A 20,991-nucleotide genomic window follows, 5' to 3' on the forward strand; every position below is an offset into this window, starting at 1 on the left:
GGCAGGATTAACTCTGGCCAGCGCGCTCCTCTAAAGCCACAGCTTCTTAAATCATGGAGCATTTACTAAGTGCCTTCTGTAAGCCAAGCACTGGGCTAGAAACTTCTGGATAGCTTTTTGAATCCCCAAACAACCCCATGAAGTATGAAAGACTCTACAAAGAATATTAGTAGAGGAACTAACCCAGCATATCATTCCCCACCCTGGATTCTTGGTTTTTCTAAATCAAGAAAACAACCATAATCTTTCAAAGTTCAGTTTTTATGAGGCACTTGAGTATTCAACGTAGTAGGATCAGAGTATTCATTATTAAACTAGGAGGTGCAAAATATTTTATCAAAGTAAGCTTTGGCTATTAACCAAGAGATTCATTTTAGAAGGACTTATTCAATACTTTATCCTTTTCAAGAAAAATCCTACAATGAGACTCATTTCAAAACAGTGCCACTGGACCGGTCTGGTCTTTACATGCTCAGACTGACCTCTGCTGGACAGTCTACTAAACTACCGCCTTTTTTTTTTTCCTTCGAGATCACATGACTAGGAAAGGAGCATTTTCCTCAATTTATATCTATATAGTATTTATATTTATATAGTTCCATTCACAAATATTCATCAAGTCCCCCACACTATCTTATAGCAGAATCTTGTGTTGTATTCAGCTGCCCAAGGCAGGCGTCCGTGGTTAGAGACACTGCTGCTGAGGCTATGCAGCCCAGGTTCTCTACCAGAGGGGCAGCTGCAGACCTGGGTAGGCCTTGTTGGGTAAAAGTATAGCTCCCTGCATGTATCTCCTGCGTTAACACTTAAGAGCTGCAGTGTACCGTGTGGAGGTCGTCTATGCCCCTATTTAGCCAATGGAGACAGATCTGACTTTTATGGAACAAAGAGGCTGGACTTTGATATAATGTCCTGAGCTCCAATTCTCATCAAATTGAAGATTATACACAGGAATGACCCTGCAGTGATACTATTCCATTTCTAAGATTCTCTTAAAATAGTGTCAGTTATTGATAATATTATATAATTATTATTTTAAAATTTTGTAAAAGAAGGAAAAACGTGAAGAGAAAATAAAAATTACCTATAACCCCAACACCAAGTTATATCGAATTTCTGGTTTATTTCACACCCATCTTTTTTCTCTGGGTATGTATGTGTCCAGTAAGTACAGGTGTATCCAGACCTGGGTCTATCCACTTTGTAGCTGGCTTTTTTCACATAAATTACATTGTGATTATTTCTCTATTAATATTCTTTAATACAATATTTATTTTATGATGTTGACAGATCATAATGTATGTAACCAATATTACTGTTAAACATAGGGGTTGTTCCTAAATAAAACTATGCTGAATAGTCTTGTATGTATTTGCCCAAAATTTTTTATTGTTTCTTTATAACACATTCCCTAAATAGGCTCGCTGCATCAAAAGTTATGGAGTATTCATATGATTTCACTTATATGTAGAATCTAAAAAACAATACAAATGAACAAGCAAAACAGACTCACAGAGAGAATAGACTGGTGGCTGCCACAGGGGAGAGGAGTGGGGGTATGGGTAAAATAGGTGAACAGGGAAAAATAAGTGTTTGATTATCTTATCTGGGTGATGGTTACAAGAGCATATACACATGTCAAAATTCATCAAGCTGTCCATTAAGATTTGTGCACTTTGTTATGTGTTCCTCAATGTAAAGAAAAACAGTCACAAAGATAAATGGAATGGCAATAAAAAAGGGGAAATATGGGAAAAAAACGGTGTGCACATTTTTAAAATCCCAGTCAGGCACAGCTAGATTCAGTCCACAGGTGCCCCGCAGACTGCAGCCACCACGGCACAGTGGTGCCGCTGCACGGCCTCCTCACCCATGCTCAGAATCAAATTTGAAAAGTGCTCTGTCAAGTAGATAGGCAAAAAAAAGCTTTTCAGCCTCTTGAATGTTTATATTTATTCACACTCATACTTTTATTGACCATTTTTTTCTGTTAATTATACCATGCCCTTTGCCTAATTTTCTACTAGTATATTCATATTCTTAATATTCATAAGAATTCTTTATATGGTAAGGCCGTTGCCTCTCTTGGTTTCAATGCAGTTTCATAAACTGAGGCTGCTAACCCAAATTATTAGTTTGGGTATGGTGTGACTTCTCCTTTGGCTCAGTAAGATTTTTCCAGGAAAACAAAACAGCACAAAACAAAAACCCAACTCACAGAGTGCAGAACCAGCCCCATTAAGTACTGGGGAGACCGAGCTGCCAAGGCGTCCACAGATGGAGCGACGCAGCAGGAGCAGCCCAACCTTCCAGCTTCCTGAACACGCCTCTAACCAGGTAATCCTTGGGGCTTTTGTCGTCAGAAGATGTATGTCAAAGAATGTAATCTTATTTATGTAAAAGAATACTGATGTGTAACAGCTTTTAGACAGTTACAATGCTATTACTTAATAAAACCTTTTCTGTGAATATAAAACCATCTGTGGTATAACACTGGTAACTTTTCTGTTTTTAATCAATTCCTTTACTATAAAACGCAATTTAAAAATGTTTTTTATTTGTTTGTGTAAATATTTTAACATAGTAATTTTGCTGTGGAAAATTCCACTTCACAGGAAAGAGTAAACTCCTCAAGGCCACTCTTACCAGCATCTTTATTTACATATTAGAGCGAGTCAACCAGTGAAAATCCTAGAAAAAGAAAAGATAACATTCAATCAAAAGAAGTAACTGTAACTGTATCAAACTATGTCCTCACTGTTTTGCTTGCCCTAAAATCGTAAGTCCCATAATAACCACCTTTACCACAGTGGTGAGAGATGAAACTTGTCTTTGGTCTTATGCTTTAGCCAAAAAGGAGCTAAAACTTCATAGCAAACCTTTTTGTCTTATTCTACAAACAACCTAAATGGCTTTCTGGGTCCTCCCCCATTAACAGTAATCAGAGAACAGAAAACTAGACTCCAAAAAGAACTAGAAGTAAACTCAAAAGAACAGAATAAACTAAAGAGGTCCAAATGTTGAATGCAATTGCACCAATCGCCCCGTGACAGTCTCATCTCCCACTGTGTTTCCTCCACTTTCTGCCTTCCAGCCACTCTGGCCTTCTTTCAGTAGCTCAGACTTGCCTTGTTCCCACCTGCCACAGAGCCTCTGCACATCTCTTCCCCGGCCTCTTTGCTGAGTTTGTCCCTACTTATCCTTTGGAGCTCAGTTTCAAACATCTCTTCCTCTGAGAAGCCTTATGACCCCAATACAGCCATGATTCCTTTGCTGTGTGTTCGTTCAGAGCTGGTGCCTTTCCTTCAGAGCACCTGCCTTCCTCTGCCGTGCTGTATCCAGTCATGAAGTGACTAGACAGTACCTCTCCCCAACTGGACCATAAGCTCCAGGAAGTGAGGGCTGAGCCTGGGTTTGCTCAGAATGCTGTCTGACACAGCACACCTAACACATACCTCAACAGATATTTAACTGCCAAGTCAGAAATGGTTTAGAAAGCACTGTGCAGTAACAGGGTGCTCCATTTGGCAGGTACTTTTGGGGGCTGGAGGGGAGATGAGCTTCTGCTTTCCGCTTAGCAAGTGCACATACCTGGGCCTTCCGTGTGGCTTGTGGCTCGATCATGACGTTGATAAGAGAGGGTTTAGTTGTGTCTGCCAAGCTCTGCCTCAGGGATTTCTGGAGTTCTTCTGGTGTTTGTACAAAATACCCTTTGCCTCCAAATGCAGTCATGATCTGCTCATAATGTGAGTTTGGAAGAAGACAGATCGGAGGGGCTCTGAAAAAGGAGGTCACAAGCCAACAGAAAAAAATCATTCTCTGAAATAATCTGTGGAAAAACTTAGACTGAACTGAAAGGCATACTTTTATGTCCAACACTTAAACTGAGATGCCGCTACAGTAAATTTCCACATATTTTTAATTACCTATACAGCAATGTCCAAGAGAACTTTCTATGATGGAATATCTTTTATCTGCGCCATCTGGTATAGAAGCCGCTAGCAACCTGTTGCTGTGAGCACTTGAAATATGACTAGTCAAAATGAGGAACTGAATTTTTTATTTAATTTAATTCAGCTTAAATAGCCACACGTAGCTAGCGGCTATAGTGTGCAGTGCAGGGTACATGGCAACTATTATGAATCCAAAAGAAAAAGAAGAAAAAAGGAATGAACACAAAACAGAGAGTGACAACAAGTGAAGTCAGCACACAAGCCTGCTGCATCCCCAGGACTCACAGATTCCCCTCGCGGACAACATGCTCTCAGCCTGGCTGTGTCACCGGATGATTGGATTTAGCTTAGTGTTAAAGAGAAGGAAGGATCACAAATAACAGGTGAGCAGTGACATTCCTTTGTGGGAAAGCAGGGACAGAAGGATGGAGCATGTTGCAATAGCCCTTTCCTTAACAAGGCTTAGCCATCAAACTAATTTGTCCAAGTCTTCAGTGGCTCCCTGGTCATAAATTATTTACTGAGACACCCGATCCCAGATGGTTGTGCAAAAAGGAACCATGCAGACAGGGTTCCTGCCCCTCAGAAGGGCTGACAATATAAATGAGCAATACTACCAGCTCAGTAGCGCATCCCAGTACAGCAGACTTTGAAGAGAGAGATTGGAACAGATGAAAGTAAATATACATTATTCTGGGCTACTTACACTGTAGTAGCATCTCCAAATGTTAACATTTCCTTCCAAGTACCTGTATCAAAGCCTTGGTAAATTCCATTATTATTCACCACCAAAAGTACAATTGGCAAGTTGTATCTAAAATTGGGAGCAAAAGATAAAAGGAAAGCATTCTTACAACATGGATGGAGCTAGAGGGTATTATGTTCAGTGAAATAAGCCAGGCGGAGAAAGACAAGTATCAAATGATTTCACTCATCTGTGGAATATAAGAACAAAGGAAAAACTGAAGGAACAAAACAGCAGCAGACTCACAGAACCCAAGAATGGACTAAGTTACCAAAGGGAAACGGACTGGGGAGGATGGGTGGGAAGAGAGGGATAAGGGGGAAAACGGGGCATTACGATTAGCACACATAATGTAGGAGGTGGGGGGCATGGGGAAGGCAGTATAGCACAGAGAAGATAAGTAATGATTCTATAGCATCTTACTACACTGATGGACAGTGACTGTAATGGGGTATGTAGGGGGGACTTGATAATAGGGGGAGTCTAGTAACCATAATGTTCAAGTAATTGTACATTAATGATATCAAAATAAAAAATAAAAAATAAAAAAGGAAAGCATTCTTTATTCTCAAGTAATTTCTTTTCTTTGGGCTGAAATTTTTACTTAAAAATGGGTAGCCTTTTTGTAAGACTAAAAAGTAAGCATTTGTTATCCTAGTAAAGAATATCAAATCATTAACAGAAACATTGTGGAGTAGTAGAATGAATACAAGATTAGGGGTTCATAGACCTGGTTCTACCACTATGCCGCCATTGACCTTGGGCAAATACTTCAGCTTTTCTGAACTCTGTTTTTCACAGATGCAGGTGTTAATAAGAATGACACCTTCCACACTTACTACCCTCTGAAGTACCATTTCTAGGTGGTGCCTAGAAGTACTGTTTGAAAAGAATCTACAGGCTCCTCATGGACAATCGTAGGTACACGCTAGATGCTATGGGAGGCAGTGATGAGCACATATTCTTGCCTTCACTCACGGTTAGAAAAACATCCCACAGTGTAACAATTAGAGAAAAAGGCTGTCTTTACTAATGACTAACAGAAGAACATGGGCTTTCTTTTCTACAGATATAATTCCTGAGATCAGATGTAAAACAAACTAGGACTGTGGTAACTCCCTGCTCCCCATGCTCAGAGGGAACCATCGCTCTCCAGATCCCCATAAATCACTCTCCTGGTGTGTATCACTTGATTGTCAATAGAGACACTCTACCAGGCACGTATTTTCCCTCTAATCTTGAATGTTTTATATATCAAAGCTTTGAAAGCTCCCTAAACATGCTTTACAGGAGCCCTAATAAGAGCCCCAGTTAAGGACGGTTTTACTAGTGGCAGAAAAAAACAAACAAACCCACACTTCTATAGCAGGATCTGCAGTGCATGAGTTTCTCCCTGAATCCTTACAACTATAAACACAATTTAAATAGGTCACATTCACTGAGCAGTCACTTTAAGCTTTACCTAGATTAGCTCATTTGTTCTTTACAACCATCCTCTAAAGTAGGAACTATTAATAGCCTTTTCCCTGTTTTAGAGGAGAGTAAAGTTTGATTAAGTCACTTGGCTCCCACACGGCCAAGCCATTATTTACAGTCAGGCCATCTGCACCAGGTTTCATGTTCTTAACCACCAAACCCTGCTGTCTCCCGGCAGAAAACAAGCTTCTTCTCAGACCAGAACTTCTTGTTTGGCAACTGCAAACCACCCCCCACACTTGCGCAGGTTTGGCAGTAGAGACGTCATGAGCACTGTCATGGATGACAAAGATCCTAACATCACTTATTTTTATTAGCATTTTACTAGTATTTAATATACCAGGATGCAGGACAGTGCTATACACGGGAAAGCTGGCACACGGGATGCTTGCCAAGTATTGTTAGGCAAATAGGTCTTACGCATGATTTTCATATTTTCAAGAAAGAAATGCCGTGATCCAAGACACTGTTTTACCTGCAGATGGTTTCCACTTCCATGCCCGAAAACCCAAACGCACTGTCTCCTTCCACACAGATGACCCGCTGCCCTGGGCTTCTATCCTCCGCCACTAAAGCAGCTGCAATCGCAAACCCCAGACCGACTCCCATGGTACCGAAAGTGCCGGCATCGAGCCTGTTGGGGAGCAAGGAGAAAAGGAACCCCTGGATGTGTCACAGATGGTGGGGGCAGCACACAGCTAGTCCTATTCACATGGTGCACAGGCAGCTCAGGACAATAAAAACATTCTCCTTCTTTACCATAAAGCTTTCAGAACGTGAGGAACGACCTCGTCAAGGATATGCAAAGTGAGCAGGAGACATCACTCATGAATGCTTGGAAGATTGTGACTGCATCTTAGAACACCCAGTACACAATCACATAAAACCTCACCTAGGAATACTTTAAGAAAGTATGTCCTCAGGTACTGAACATGTATAATTCTCAAATGTTTTATTAACCTACATTATTACAGTTTCAAGTTTAACACATTATAATTCATTATAATTTCTTTTTTGGAAGCTTTACCTGTGACGAGGAAGGTAGTTCTGAAGCACAGTGCGTCCAATATCCATAGTATTTGCTCCTTCACTCACCACAAAACAGTCTCTGGGGAGCTGTTCTTGAACATGGTAGAAGACTGTATAATAATTCATAGGCAGGGATTTTTTGGAAGCCAATTCCTAAAATATTTGAGGGAAATATAATCAAATTAGATGGAAATGCAGTGAGAGGAGACAAGGTCAATGAGCTACTATCAGACTTACCTAGAAACAGGCAACAATAAGCTGTGTGTGCCATGAATCTAGTTCCCAAATGGCCACCGAACGACCACTCTGAGAAGCCAACTGATCTGTGAACAGTCCCAGGGGACAAGCTAAGACAAAAGGGACCCATAGTCACAGTCTGAGACACAAATAAGCCAGGTAATGGCCCTCTTCCTGGAGATTCACAATGCCTATCTGTGTACTAAAACTGATAGCTATAGTAAAGATAGCTAAAAACACTGGGTTAATCAAAACTAAGCTTATTTGAGCACTTTTAGGAAAACACTGCACAGGAATTTTTATTCTAGAACAGTTTAATTTGAAATATGGCCATAAGCTTAAGAAGAAGTCAGGATTTAAGGACGTCTGAAAATCTGGTTCTTGCCCACACATACTGGTAAGTAAAGGGGGTGTGCTTCATTCACTATTCCAGTCTCTGAATGGAGGAAACAGCAAGGTGAACACCTTTGCCCTGCCATATGCCCCTCAGAGCTAAGAGCAGGTCACGTGGGGCTTGGCAGGCACAATCCCTTCGGCCCCAGCACTGCATCTTCCCCTGTGCTACTCTGGCCTGCGGGAGACCAGACCCAGGCTAGATGAGGGCCCCTCCCACACTCCTGCACCAGACAAGAGAAGCAAGATCCTTCCATCCTAACATAAGGTGATTCCTGGAAAAAAGAAGAGAGTAATCATGATACCATTCAGGAAACAGAATTGAGACTGGCTCTTGATAAGATAAAGAGTCACTGATTAAGTGTCTTTCCAGTGAAAGAATCACATATAATCAACTCTGCTTGTTTCGAAAATGTGAATTTATCCCAGGAAGACTGATACATTGGGGAACAATAGGAGCATTAACTTGAATCTCATATTTGCTTCTGCATGATTCTGTCAGTAGCAGATACTGCGTAAGCACAAAAAACTGCACCCAGTAGAACCATCATGCACAGGAACACAAAACACCAGACAAATCAGGACAAGCCTTTCTCCCAACCAAAGAGAAAATACTATCTATATGTGGAGACGTAAACAGAAGTCACCAAGTGCTGTAGAAGTGGCTCAGTTTAGGGCTAGGAGTAGATGGTTTGGTAGTTTCATACATTACTATGATTTCCAAAGCCTTCAGCTATCAGGCAAAGCCATGGGTACAGATGAAATCATAAAGGAATTTCTAGCAGTGATACAAATGTTAATTGAAAAAAGGTGGCCATAAATGTTCCCACCCAAAGAAAAAAAAAATACATGTGAACTCATGGATGTGTTAACTAGATGGGGAAAATCCTTCCATAATGCATGTTTATCAGCTCACCATGATGTGTCTTTAAGTATCTTACAAGTTTATATACATTCATAGGAATGTATATCAATGATACCTTAATTTTAAAAAAAGGAAGACGTATCTTAAAGGTAGAAAAACATGCCCCCCAAAACATCAGGATATAAGGTTCTCAAAGATCTCTGAATTACGATTTAGTGCCAAAGTCAAACATGGGCTTGAAGAACTTTCTGTCCAATCTCCGATCCTCCTCCTTTGCCTGTACAAGCTGCAGCCTTCCCTGTGCCCACTTCTACAAAGGAGCTCCAGGTCTCTTCCAAGGTAACATGCATATTCATTGTAATGTATATTTTAACTGTGCAACACGTGTAAAACTTTGCCTCCATTTTCATTAGGTTTCTACCTTACTGCTTTAAGCATTTGTAAGAGTTGTGCCTCCCATGAGCCCTGAGGTTTTGACTGCACAGTCCTGCACGGGGTGGTGTCTCAGGGAACGCACATGGTGTGTTAGGACAGAACTAATGGAGCCAGAACCGGCTGTGTCCTGGGGTTTCAGGGGCCCTGCGTTACCTTGGATGCTGCTTCATTGCTCCTCATTTTCTCCCGCAGGGTTTCCCACCACTCACTCTCTGGAGGATAGTGCCATGGTGTTCTGTCAAATTCTTCTAAAAGCTAAAAACACCACAGACATTTTCTTTCCTTTTTGAAAATAAACTTAAATCATACTAACATAAAAATCTCCTCCTAAAGAAGACAATGCTGCTATTGATCCTGCTCTTTACATCACTCATACCATTTCTCCTCTAGCAGCAAACAACTGATACGATAAACAAGTGATAGAAAGCTCTAGTGGGGGCAGGTGTGGCCTGCGGTCAGACCTGGGGGTCCCACAGGACAGAGAGCAGGTGCCACCTCCTGCTCACCTCCCAGGCAGAGCTTGGACACTGGAAGGAAAATCACCCCTCCACAGACCCTTTTGGGAGGGCCAATAGCCCCCAATGGCTAGGGATTCCCACAATGCAAACCAAATGCTCCAAGGTGTTTTAATACATCATTGGGGATTGCATCCTAAAATAGAGTAACCATGATAACAATACAATTTGTATCCAAAATCAAGTGATAAATGTGACTACATTTTACCTCCTGTCACAGTGAAATGTATTTTTATGTACAAATAATAATAATCTGGACAAGTCACTGATTACAGTTTGAAGAGTAAAAACCTCTTTATTGCCTAAAAAAATACTAAGTTAGATTTCTTGGCTATAAGTGCAGTTCCTCTGGAAGCTGCATTGTAATTTTTCAGGTAGCTAAATCCTATTTAGTAAACAATTCTTTGCCTACTTTAAGTTTTCAATCATCTTCCAAAATTTATTAACTGACTCAAAAATGATCTATATACAAAGAGTTGGATTGAGTTCCGAAGTTACATTTAAGAACAGCCTTCCACCATAAATTTTGTTTAAAAACAGATATTAATAGACCCATCACATGTGAATCAAGATTGAAAAATTTTCAAGAACTATTAACTTAAAGACCAACCCAAATAAATACAGGTAAAAGCTCTTACCTGTTTAGTGACAGCATTTATGTCTCCTAGCAAAGTCACAGCAGGTTTTACATTATTTCCCAATTCTTCTGCACAGATATCAACCTAAAAAACAGATAAGGCTGAAGAATATGCCATGTTTGTTTTTAAAAATCTTTAAGAAGTCAATTAAGGCTGAATAAAAACTGTTTATCTGTAACATGATAAAGGATTTTTCTATTCAAAAAGTTTCCTAATGAAAGTAATAAACCATTAAACTATATGAGTGTCATAAGAATCACCTGGTAGACTTGTTAAACTGGAGATTGCAAGAGTTCACTTCAGAAGTTTCTGATCCTAATAGGTCTGGGGTGAGGCCTGAAAATGTGCATTTTTAACAGGTTTCCCAAGTGGTGGTGTGGATGCTGCTGACCCAGGAACCACATTCTAAGAACCACTCCTAGGGCACGGCGTGATTACTTCCCATTTACTCAGAAGGTCCATTTCTGAACAGCAACGCACTAATGAAAATACCTTGTGCAAAGAGGAGTAAGTTAGCCCAAAGGGATGCAACTTTATTCTGTAATTGAGGGGCAATGAGGAGGTGGCATCTTCCAGGTACAACCCAAGTTTTGCTTGTTTTTGGTTTTAGTTCTCATTGGCCTCAGGGACACAGGAACTATTAGAAATTGACACCTTAATAAAAAGGTAAATAGGGGAGAAGATAGCAGTTGTAGCTGGGTCATTAATTACCGTACATAATCTGTGTAGGACGACCACACTTGCATGCCACTATGCAGAGGGGCAGTACTTTCTACAGTAGTAAAGAAACTGGCTTATAAAGAGGGTCCTAATGATACAAGACTCATCAAAGGGAGGTCAGAATATATTCCAAATACTGTGTTTAAAGACATAGGTGAAAACAGCATTGTTTAGAGATTTCTAACCAAAAGGTGTTTGAAAATTGTGGCGTCTAAATGAACTCAATCCCTAACAATGCTGAATATACTGTGTTCTAATCTACCATCCTACTTAAACCTCTTTTGTCTACTTTTAAATAGAGTTGAACTAAGAAGAAGAGGCAAATTATGCATATCAAACTATTTAAAACTTGATTTTGAAAGGTCTTCTTGTTATAAGTGGCATATTATGTTTCATAGGCTTGAAAAGGCAATTTATTTTGGCATCTATTATAAAACTCTACCTTTGTAAAAAGAGAAATGGCTCTTTACAAAAGCCAAGATGAAAGCAGAGCTGATAATGGCTAAGTGGGAGACAATAAACTATAAATAACTCTGATTTTAAATCCCTCCTCTCTGAGTACCTGGATAAACTTCACATCTGGCTGATATCTTGGAGGCAGTCCAAAATGCAAAATCCAATTTAATCTGGCACCAAATAACACAATTACATCAGCAAACTGCAAAGCCCTATTAAAAAGAAAAATCTAATATAACACAAACAGAATATATTTCTTATATGAAATATTCTAAAATTCATTTCTGAAGTAGTTAGAAAAATTGAAATAATTTGGAGATTATTTTAGTCTCCAGAATCAGCTTCTAGGGAAAACACAGGCAAAAATCTCTCTGAACATGAGATCAGTAATTTTTTTCCCCAGACAAGGGAAACAAAAGCAATAATAAACAAACTAAAAAACTTCTGTAAAGCAAAGGACACCATCAACAAAATGAAAAGGCAACCTACTGTAGGAGTGAATGTATTTGCCAATGATCTATCCGATAAAGAGTTAATACCCAAATAAAGAACTCACATTACTCAACACCAAAAAAACAAATAACCTGATTAAAAAACAGGCAGAGAACCTGAATGAAGTTTTCCAAAGAAGAAACACAGATGGCCAACAGGCACATGAAAAGATGCTCCACATTCGCTCATCATCAGGGATTCAAATCAAAACCACAATGAGATACCCCTTCACAGCAGTCAGAATGGAAAATATCAAAAAGGCAAGAAATAAAAATAGTTGGCAAGAATGTAGAGAAATGGGAGCCCTCCTATACTGCTGGTGGGATTGTAAATTGGTGCAGACACTCTGGAAAGCAGTATGGAGGTTCCTCAAAAAACTAGAAACAGAAATACCCAAAGATCCATTAATTCTATTTCTAGTAATTTACCTGAAGAAAACAAAATCACTGATTCTAAAAGATACACTCACCCCTATGTTTACGCCACATTATTCACAACACCAAGACATGAAAGCAACCAAAGTGCGCATCAATTGATGAATGGATAAAGCAGATGTGGTACATATATAAGATGGAATGTTATTCAGTCATAAAAAAGAAAGAAATTTTGCCATTTGCAATAACATGGATGGACCTAGAAGGTATTATGCTATATGAAATAAGCCAGGCAGAGAAAGACAAACACCATATGACTTCACTTACATGTGAAATTTAAAAACAAAACAAAACAAAATGAACAGAAGAACAATAGACTCATAGACACTGAGAAGTGACTGGTGGTTACCGTGGGGAAGGGGTTGGGGTGGGCAGGTGAAATAGATGAAGGTGATAAAGAGACACAAAATTTCACTCATAATATAAGTTAGTTATGGGGATGAAAGTACAGCATAGAGAACACAGTCAATAATTTTGTAACATTCTTCTATGTTAACAGTAACTTCACTCATTGGGGTGAGTGAGTAATAATATAGATTACTGTCAAAACACTTATGCTGTATACTTAAACCAAAAGCTATTGTTTATCAACTATACTTCGAGGACATAAAATGATAAATAAATAAAAAGATCAGCTTCTAGGGTAAATCTGTATTTCAAACTAAAATAATTTATGAAGCTATTCTATTTAAACAGTAATCTAAAAGATGAAATAAGTAGAAAAATACTACTATAAAACTGTATCTAAACCTATTTCATCACTTATTACTTTTTATCATTAAAAAATTCAATACAAATCCACTGCAGGTAATCTGGAAAAAAACAGAAAAAGTATAAAGAAAAAAAACCATCCAGTAATATTATCAACTTATAAACTATTATTAATAACCTGGCATATTCTCAACTAGGCTTTTTTCTATGCAAGTATATTTTTACATAGTTAAGCTTATATTCTGCAATAATGTCTCATGTATGTTTGCTTACTATAAATGTTTCTTTCCCTCTGTCATTAAGTTCTCCTTAAATACAATTTTTAAAGGCTAAATATTTTGCTGAACACATATACCAAATTTATTTCGCCTTTTCTCAATTGCTGAATAATTTGTTTTTAACAGTATTGGGTTGTTGTACATCTTTATGCCTGAATTTTAATGCAATACTTCATATTGATTTTAAAAGAAAACTGATTCATAGTCCCAAATTGCTTTAAGAAAGTATTATACTGAGCATATTTCTAATAGCTTTATATTACATATCCTAATACCTTTGTCAATAAATATAACTTTCAGTGTTTCAAAATGATTTTTACTTTGATATCCACATTGATGCTAATGTAGCCACCCTTGTTTTGTTTTTACCTCATACATCTTTGCTCTTATAATGCATATATGTAACTCATTATTATTGGTCCAAACAGTAATGTCTCTGCCTTTTTCCAGGACAGTTTATTATAATTGCTTTGGAGGTTTTTTTTTTTTACTTCTCAATTTCTGCTTCTTGACTGTTTCCATTTTTTTCCTATCTTTTACCATGGAGGATCTATTTTTTCACTTTTGTCTTCTTCGGTGATGTTGCTATTTTTCACAGAAATTCAGTTATTTCAAGTATATACTCAAAAAAGCATTTTCATACATAGTTGACCCCTGAACCACACAAATTTGAACTGTGCAGGTCCACTTATATGTGGACTTGTTTCAATAATTATATTGGAAAAAATTTTTGGAGATTTGCAACAATTTGAAAAACCATTTTCTTTTCTCCAGCTTACTGTATTATAAGAATATAGTATACAATACACAGAGCACACAAAATATGTGTTAATCGACTGTTTATGTTATTGGTAAGGTTCCTGGTCTCTGTTCTTGTTTGTGTATTCAGGCTATTAGTAGTAGTTTTGGGGGAGGTCAAAGTCATACACAGGTTTTTGACTGTAGGTCAGCCCTCCAATACCCATGTTGTCACAGGTCAACTGTACTGGTCCTGGGGGACCCAATTTAACACAGATAAAAACTGCAATGGAAGGATAGATTTGCTTACTGATACTCTAAAACCCTTGGAATTGTTGATACAATTATGTATAGCTCGCTGCAAGCTTTTTACACTATTCATATCATTAAGATTACCTTCTTAAAATTCAGCTGGAACAAAGATAAACTTCAGCTCAACCCAAGCTAAAATATATTTATAAAAAACCTTAATGTGTAAAATTTAATTTGGTTACTGTACAATGTATACTAATATAGAAAATAAGTAAATGGTATAATCTATACTATATAGATTAAGGTACAATCTACTAAGACAGAACTAAATGAACAAACATTACATTTTGAAAACCCTCAAAATTAAATGTACTGCATGCATGAAAATAAGAAAATAACCAAATGAATAATGGTGGTGGCCTTTGGAGAGGTAGGGAATGAAATCAGTAAAGACATGCAGGGAACTACAAATGAATCTGTAATTTTTTGATTCTTAAAAATAGAAAAAAACCCTAATGCAACAATATATTACTTAATATTACATTAAATTTGATAAAGTTGAGTGGTGGTTACTTAAGTGTTCATTGAATTATTCTTTTTGTTTGCATATTTAGAATATTTTATAATAAAGAAATTTCAAGAAATTAAAAAATGTTTTAAAAATCTAAGAGGTGACTGACTTCTAGTGCCAGCCAATATTGGGTAAGCCCACCTCAGCCTAGCTCTTCAACTGATTATAACAGAAAACTCAACAGAACAGAAAAAGCAACTACCTGAGGATTCTAAAGAGCAAACAGTAGTGGGTGGGTTGGTGAGGGGAGTCAGTGGAGTGGCCCACGCACAGTGTGAATTTCCAAGATATTGCCCCTCCCACCCCCACTCCCCCGCTTTCATCTCCTGACTTTGACTCAGCACAGCAAACACTTGCAGAGAAACTTTGCCTCTTTGGCCAGGTGATCAGGACCAGGGCCCCTACAGGCTGACATGGTGGAAAGCTCAGATCTTCTGCTTTTCCCTTTCTCTCCCTATCATGCTCTGAGGGCAGCACAGCTGCACTGTGGTAGCTCCCACGGAGCTAAAATTCCTAAAGAAACTTAATTTTTTGGGCAAGAAGAACTGGGAAAAGGGACTCCTGTGGTCTGAAGGGTATGATGACAATCTCCTTTATCTTTCATCTTTCTTTTTTCTGCCATTTTGCCCCAAAGGCAACCCCAGTTGTGTGGTTCTAGAAGGCAGCAGCAGGGGCCAGGAAAAGGGCTCCTGGAAACCGTGTGTGTGTGTGTGGCAGGGTTGGACTGGGCAGGCTGTAGTGGTGGGGGTTCATCCTAAAGGGAAGAGAGAGGAAACCTCTTCCTCCCAGTGTGGACCAGCCCGTGTGCAGCCTCAGCCTGGGCTGAGCATGTGTGCGCAGGCCTGAAGGACCACCGCAAGGGCTCTGAACCTGAGCTGACCCTGGGAGTGCCACCCACAGTAAGAAAGACAGGACTTGCAGTCTGAACCAGGGTGACTACTTGCTGAACTAACATAAAAATCAATATTCTACAGAAGATTTTAACATGACCTAGAATCTCACAATATAATATTCAAAAATCTATCTAGATTGTTATCTAACAACCCAAAATTATTCAATATACAAAGAACAAGAAAGATGTGACCAATTCTCAAAAGAAAAGATAATGAATAGATGCCAGTTCTACAATGATGAGATGTTGGAATTAGTAAATAAGATTTTAAAGCAGCTATTATTAACTATACTGCATAAGACAGACAAAAGTACTCTTAAAACAAATGGGAGAATAGAGATTTTCAGCAGGGATATAGAAAATAGACAAAAGGACTGAAAAAAAAAAAGATTTTCAAGACCTATGGGAAAATATCAAAATCTGTGTTATCCCAGGAGAGAAGAAAGAGATTGACATAGAAAAACAGTTTTGAAGAAATAATGGCCAAAAACATTCCAAATTTGGTGAAAGACATAAATTTACAGATTCAAGAAGACTGGAGAACCCCAAACAGGATAAACTGAAAGAAAAACACGTCCAGACACACCATAATGAAACTGCTGAAAACCAAAAATAAAGTAAAACTTGAAAGTGGCCAAACAACATATTATATACAGGGAAATGATTCAAAATACTGCAAATGTTTCATCTGAAACCATGAGGGTCAGAAGATAGTGTATGATATCTTTAAAGTGCCGAAAAGTCTAAAAAAGCCAGGTACGGTTAAAATTACATGACTCTTTCAGAACTTATGCTAGACTCATTAAAGTCACAAAATAATTCAAATTAGTCTAAAATCAGACAAGCCATTGTATTTAAGAGTTGGAATGCCACGTACCTAGATCTGGCAGCACCTACACAGTTTGGATGGTTATCAGGGATAACACCCTTGCCCATGGGGGTGGGCAAAAATGGCAATTTACATTGCTCTACCAATTTCTTGATACTCTCCTCAGCACAGGCATAAGCAGCACCTGTAAGAAGTGGAAATGTATCAGACAAGGCAGTTATGCTCCAGGCACCTGGGACCCTTAAAAGAGCTAATGTGAAATTGCTTTTAGAACTTGTTACCTATTCTCTTGCTTATACAGGGCTTAAACTCAAAAACAAATTGTGACTATGGTTTTTATCTTTGTTATTTTAATAGGTTAAGAATGCAATAGTTCTGTATATATGTCTATATCGCATCATCACAATATATAAAATGTACATGCAAAATGTTAAAAATAGTTGTCTTTGGATGAAGAGATTCTTTCTGACCTTTAGATTTTCCAAAGGTTTTTGTAATGATTAAGTATTATTTTTATAATGGAAAAAGACACATCTTACTCATAAGGCCAAAGAAATTTAATCAGTGATAATCTTTAAAAGAACAAGATCTCCAGGCATTCTAGAATAATTCTATGATTTCAAAACTAATAAATCATGGTAAAAAGATGAAAAGAACTTACTCCAATTTTGAACATTAGAGCAGATGTTAAGAAATAATGAAGACAACTTCTAAACAGAATCAGCATTCTCAGCTATCCCTTGTTCATCGATAGAATACTGTCAAAATGGCCATCCTGCCTGAAGCAATTTAGATTTAATGCAATCCCCATCAAAATTCCAATGGCAGAGAGGGCGGAGCCAAGATGGCGGCGTGAGTAGAGCAGTGGAAATCTCCTCCCAAAAACACATAGAGCTATGAAAATATAACAAAGAAAAATCTTCCTAAAATAGAGACCACAGGACACAGGACAACATCCAGACTACATCCACACCTGCAAGAACCCAGCGCCTTGTGAAGGGGGTAAGATACAAGCCCCAGCCCGGCGGGACCCGAGCGCCCCTCCCCCCGGCTCCCGGCGGGTGGAGAGAAACCGGAGCGGTTTTTTTTTTTTTTTTTTTGGCGAGCGCTTTTTGGAAGCCTTAGAGGGACGGGCCCCCGTTGCTGGGGAGGCAGGGTGGCGGGACCGGTGAGGAGGTGCCTGGGAACGGCGCCGGAGGACAAAGAATATCCTGCGTTTCTCCCTGCGAGACCTGGGGGCGGGTGCCTGAGACCGGTGCCTGAGGACGGAGGAGGTCGCGCGTTTTTCCCCTTTTTTTTTTTTTCTCTTTTTGGCGAGCGCTTTTTGGAAGCCTTGAAGGGACGGGGACCCCAGTGCTAGGGAGGCACGGTGGCGGGACTGGTGAGCGGGTGGCTGGGACCGGCGCCTGAGGACAAAGAATATCCCCCGTTTTTCCCTGCGGGACCGGTGGGCGGGTGCCTGAGACCGGCACTTGAGGACAGAGGAAATCGCACGTTTTTCCCCTTTTTTTTTTCTCTTTTCTGTGAGTGCTTTTTGGAAGCCTAAAAGGGACAGGGACCCCAGTGCTAGGGAGGCAGGGCGGCGGGACTGGTGAGCGGGTGCCTGGGACCGGCACCTGAGGACAAAGAATATCCCGCATTTTTCCCTGTGGGACCGGTGGGTGGGTGCCTGAGACCAGCACCTGAGGACGGAAGAAATCGCGCGTTTTTCCCCTTTTTTTTCTCTCTTTTTGCCGAGTGCTTTTTGGAAGCCTTGAAGGGACAGGGACCCCGGTGCTAGGGAGGCAGGGCAGCGGGACTGGTGAGCGGGTGCGTGGGACCAGTGCCTGAGGACAAAGAATATTGAGCGTTCCTTCCCTGAGGGACCGGTGGGTGGGTGCTTTTTGGAAGCCTTGAAAGGACAGGGACCCTGGTGCTAGGGAGACAGGGCAGCAGGACCAGTGAGCGGGTGCCTGGGACCGGCACCTGAGGACAAAAAAAAAAAAAAAAAAATCGCTTGTTTTTCCCCTTTTTTTTCCTTTTTTTTTCTCTTTCTTTCTGTTCCCTCTCTCATTGTTGCTGCTGTTGTTTTGGTTTGGAGAGTGCTTTTTGGAAATCTTAAAGGGGCAGGACAGGTCACTTAGACCAGAAGCAGGGAATCTGGGGATCTCTGGGCACTCTAACCCCCTGGGCAGCAGGGAGCACAGAGGCCCCTTACGGAGATAAATAGTCTCCTGGCTGCTCCCCCTCCAACGGGGCTCCACCATTTTGGAGGAACAGCCCCAGCCAGGCCAAGCCCACAGCAACAGCGGAGATAAACCCCAAAGCAACTGGGCAGGAAGCAGAAGCCCTGTCTGCGCGCAGCTGCCCAGCACAAGCCACTAGAGGTCGCTATTCTCCCAGGAAAAGGCTACAAACCAACAAGAAGGGAAGCTCTTCCAGCGGTCACTTGTACCAGCTCTGCAAACTATCTCTATCACCATGAAAAGGCAAAACTACAGGCAGACAAAGATCACAGAGACAACACCTGAGAAGGAGACAGACCTAACTAGTCTTCCTGAAAAAGAATTCAAAATAAAAATCATGAACATGCTGACAGAGATGCAGAGAAAAATGCAAGAGCAATGGGATGAGATGCAGAGAAAAATGCAAGAGCAGTGGGATGAGATGCAGAGAAAAATGCAAGAGCAGTGGGATGAAGTCCGGAAGGAGATCACAGATGTCAGGAAAGAGATCACAGAAGTGAAACAATCCCTGGAAGGATTTATAAGCAGAATGGATAAGATGCAAGAGGCCATTGAAGGAATAGAAGCCAGAGAACAGGAACGTATAGAAGCTGACATAGAGAGAGATAAAAGGATCTCCAGGAATGAAACAACACTAAGAGAAATATGTGACCAATACAAAAGGAAAAACATTCGTATTATAGGGATACCAGAAGAGGAAGAAAGAGGAAAAGGGATAGAAAGTGTCTTTGAAGAAATAATTGCTGAAAACTTCCCCAAACTGGGGGAGGAAATAATCGAACAGACCATGGAATTATACAGAACCCCCAACAGAAAGGATCCAAGGAGGACAACACCAAGACACATAATAATTAAAATGGCAAAGATCAAGGACAAGGAAAGAGTTTTAAAGGCAGCTAGAGAGAAAAAGGTCACCTATAAAGGAAAACCAATCAGGCTAACATCAGACTTCTCAACAGAAACCCTACAGGCCAGAAGAGAATGGCATGATATACTTAATGCAATGAAACAGAAGGGCCTTGAACCAAGGATACTGTATCCAGCACGACTATCATTTAAATATGATGGTGGGATCAAACAATTCCCAGACAAGCAAAAGCTGAGGGAATTTGCTTCCCACAAACCACCTCTACAGGGCATCCTACAGGGACTGCTCTAGATGGGAGCACCCCTAAAAAGAGCACAGAACAAAACACACAACATATGAAGAATGGAGGAGGAGGAATAAGAAGGGAGAGAAGAAAAGACTCTCCAGACAGTGTATATAACAGCTCAATAAGCGAGCTAAGTTAGGCAGTAAGATACTAAAGAAGCTAACCTTGAACCTTTGGTAACCACGAATCTAAAGCCTGCAATGGCAATAAGTACATATCTTTCAATAGTCACCCTAAATGTAAATGGACTTAATGCACCAATCAAAAGACATAGAGTAATAGAATGGATAAAAAAGCAAGACCCATCTATATGCTGCTTACAAGAAACTCACCTTAAACCCAAAGATAAGCATAGACTAAAAGTCAAGGGATGGAAAAACATATTTCAGGCAAACAACAGTGAGAAGAAAGCAGGGGTTGCAGTACTAATATCAGACAAAATAGACTTCAAAACAAAGAAAGTAACAAGAGATAAAGAAGGCCACTACATAATGATAAAGGGCTTAGTCCAACAAGAGGATATAACCATTCTAAATATATATGCACCCAATACAGGAGCACCAGCATATGTGAAGCAAATACTAACAGAACTAAAGAGGGAAATAGACTGCAATGCATTCATTGTAGGAGACTTCAACACACCACTCACCCCAAAGGATAGATCCACCGGGCAGAAAATAAGTAAAGACACACAGGCACTGAACAACACACTAGAACAGATGGACCTAATAGACATCTATAGAACTTTACATCCAAAAGCAACAGGATATACATTCTTCTCAAGTGCACATGGAACATTCTCCAGAATAGACCACATACTAGCTCACAAAAAGAGCCTCAGTAAATTCCACAATATTGAAATTCTACCAACCAATTTTTCAGACCACAAAGGTATGAAAGTAGAAATAAATTCTACAAAGAAAACAAAAAGGCTCACAAACACATGGAGGCTT

At 39.8% G+C, this 20,991-nt stretch overlaps 1 protein-coding gene across 2 annotated transcripts in view; it reads right to left on the reverse strand.

Moving 5' to 3' along the window:
* Positions 1-2,535: 2,535 nt before the first annotated feature.
* The window catches only part of HACL1 (2-hydroxyacyl-CoA lyase 1), a 36,151-nt gene continuing 17,695 nt past the window's right edge, over positions 2,536-20,991 (reverse strand). For both annotated transcript variants that reach the window (XM_017650143.2, XM_036995288.1), the window contains 9 exons: positions 16,708-16,843; positions 11,569-11,674; positions 10,287-10,370; positions 9,287-9,388; positions 7,202-7,356; positions 6,650-6,808; positions 4,660-4,767; positions 3,592-3,778; positions 2,536-2,691 (listed from right to left, as the gene is read on the reverse strand). In XM_017650143.2, the coding sequence (XP_017505632.1) occupies positions 2,659-2,691; positions 3,592-3,778; positions 4,660-4,767; positions 6,650-6,808; positions 7,202-7,356; positions 9,287-9,388; positions 10,287-10,370; positions 11,569-11,674; positions 16,708-16,843 (1,070 nt within the window). In that variant the 3' untranslated portion in view covers positions 2,536-2,658. The remainder of the gene's footprint in view (positions 2,692-3,591; positions 3,779-4,659; positions 4,768-6,649; positions 6,809-7,201; positions 7,357-9,286; positions 9,389-10,286; positions 10,371-11,568; positions 11,675-16,707; positions 16,844-20,991) is intronic.

This window comes from Manis javanica, chromosome 15 (assembly GCF_040802235.1).
Source record: "Manis javanica isolate MJ-LG chromosome 15, MJ_LKY, whole genome shotgun sequence".
Taxonomy (NCBI): Eukaryota; Metazoa; Chordata; class Mammalia; order Pholidota; family Manidae; genus Manis; species Manis javanica.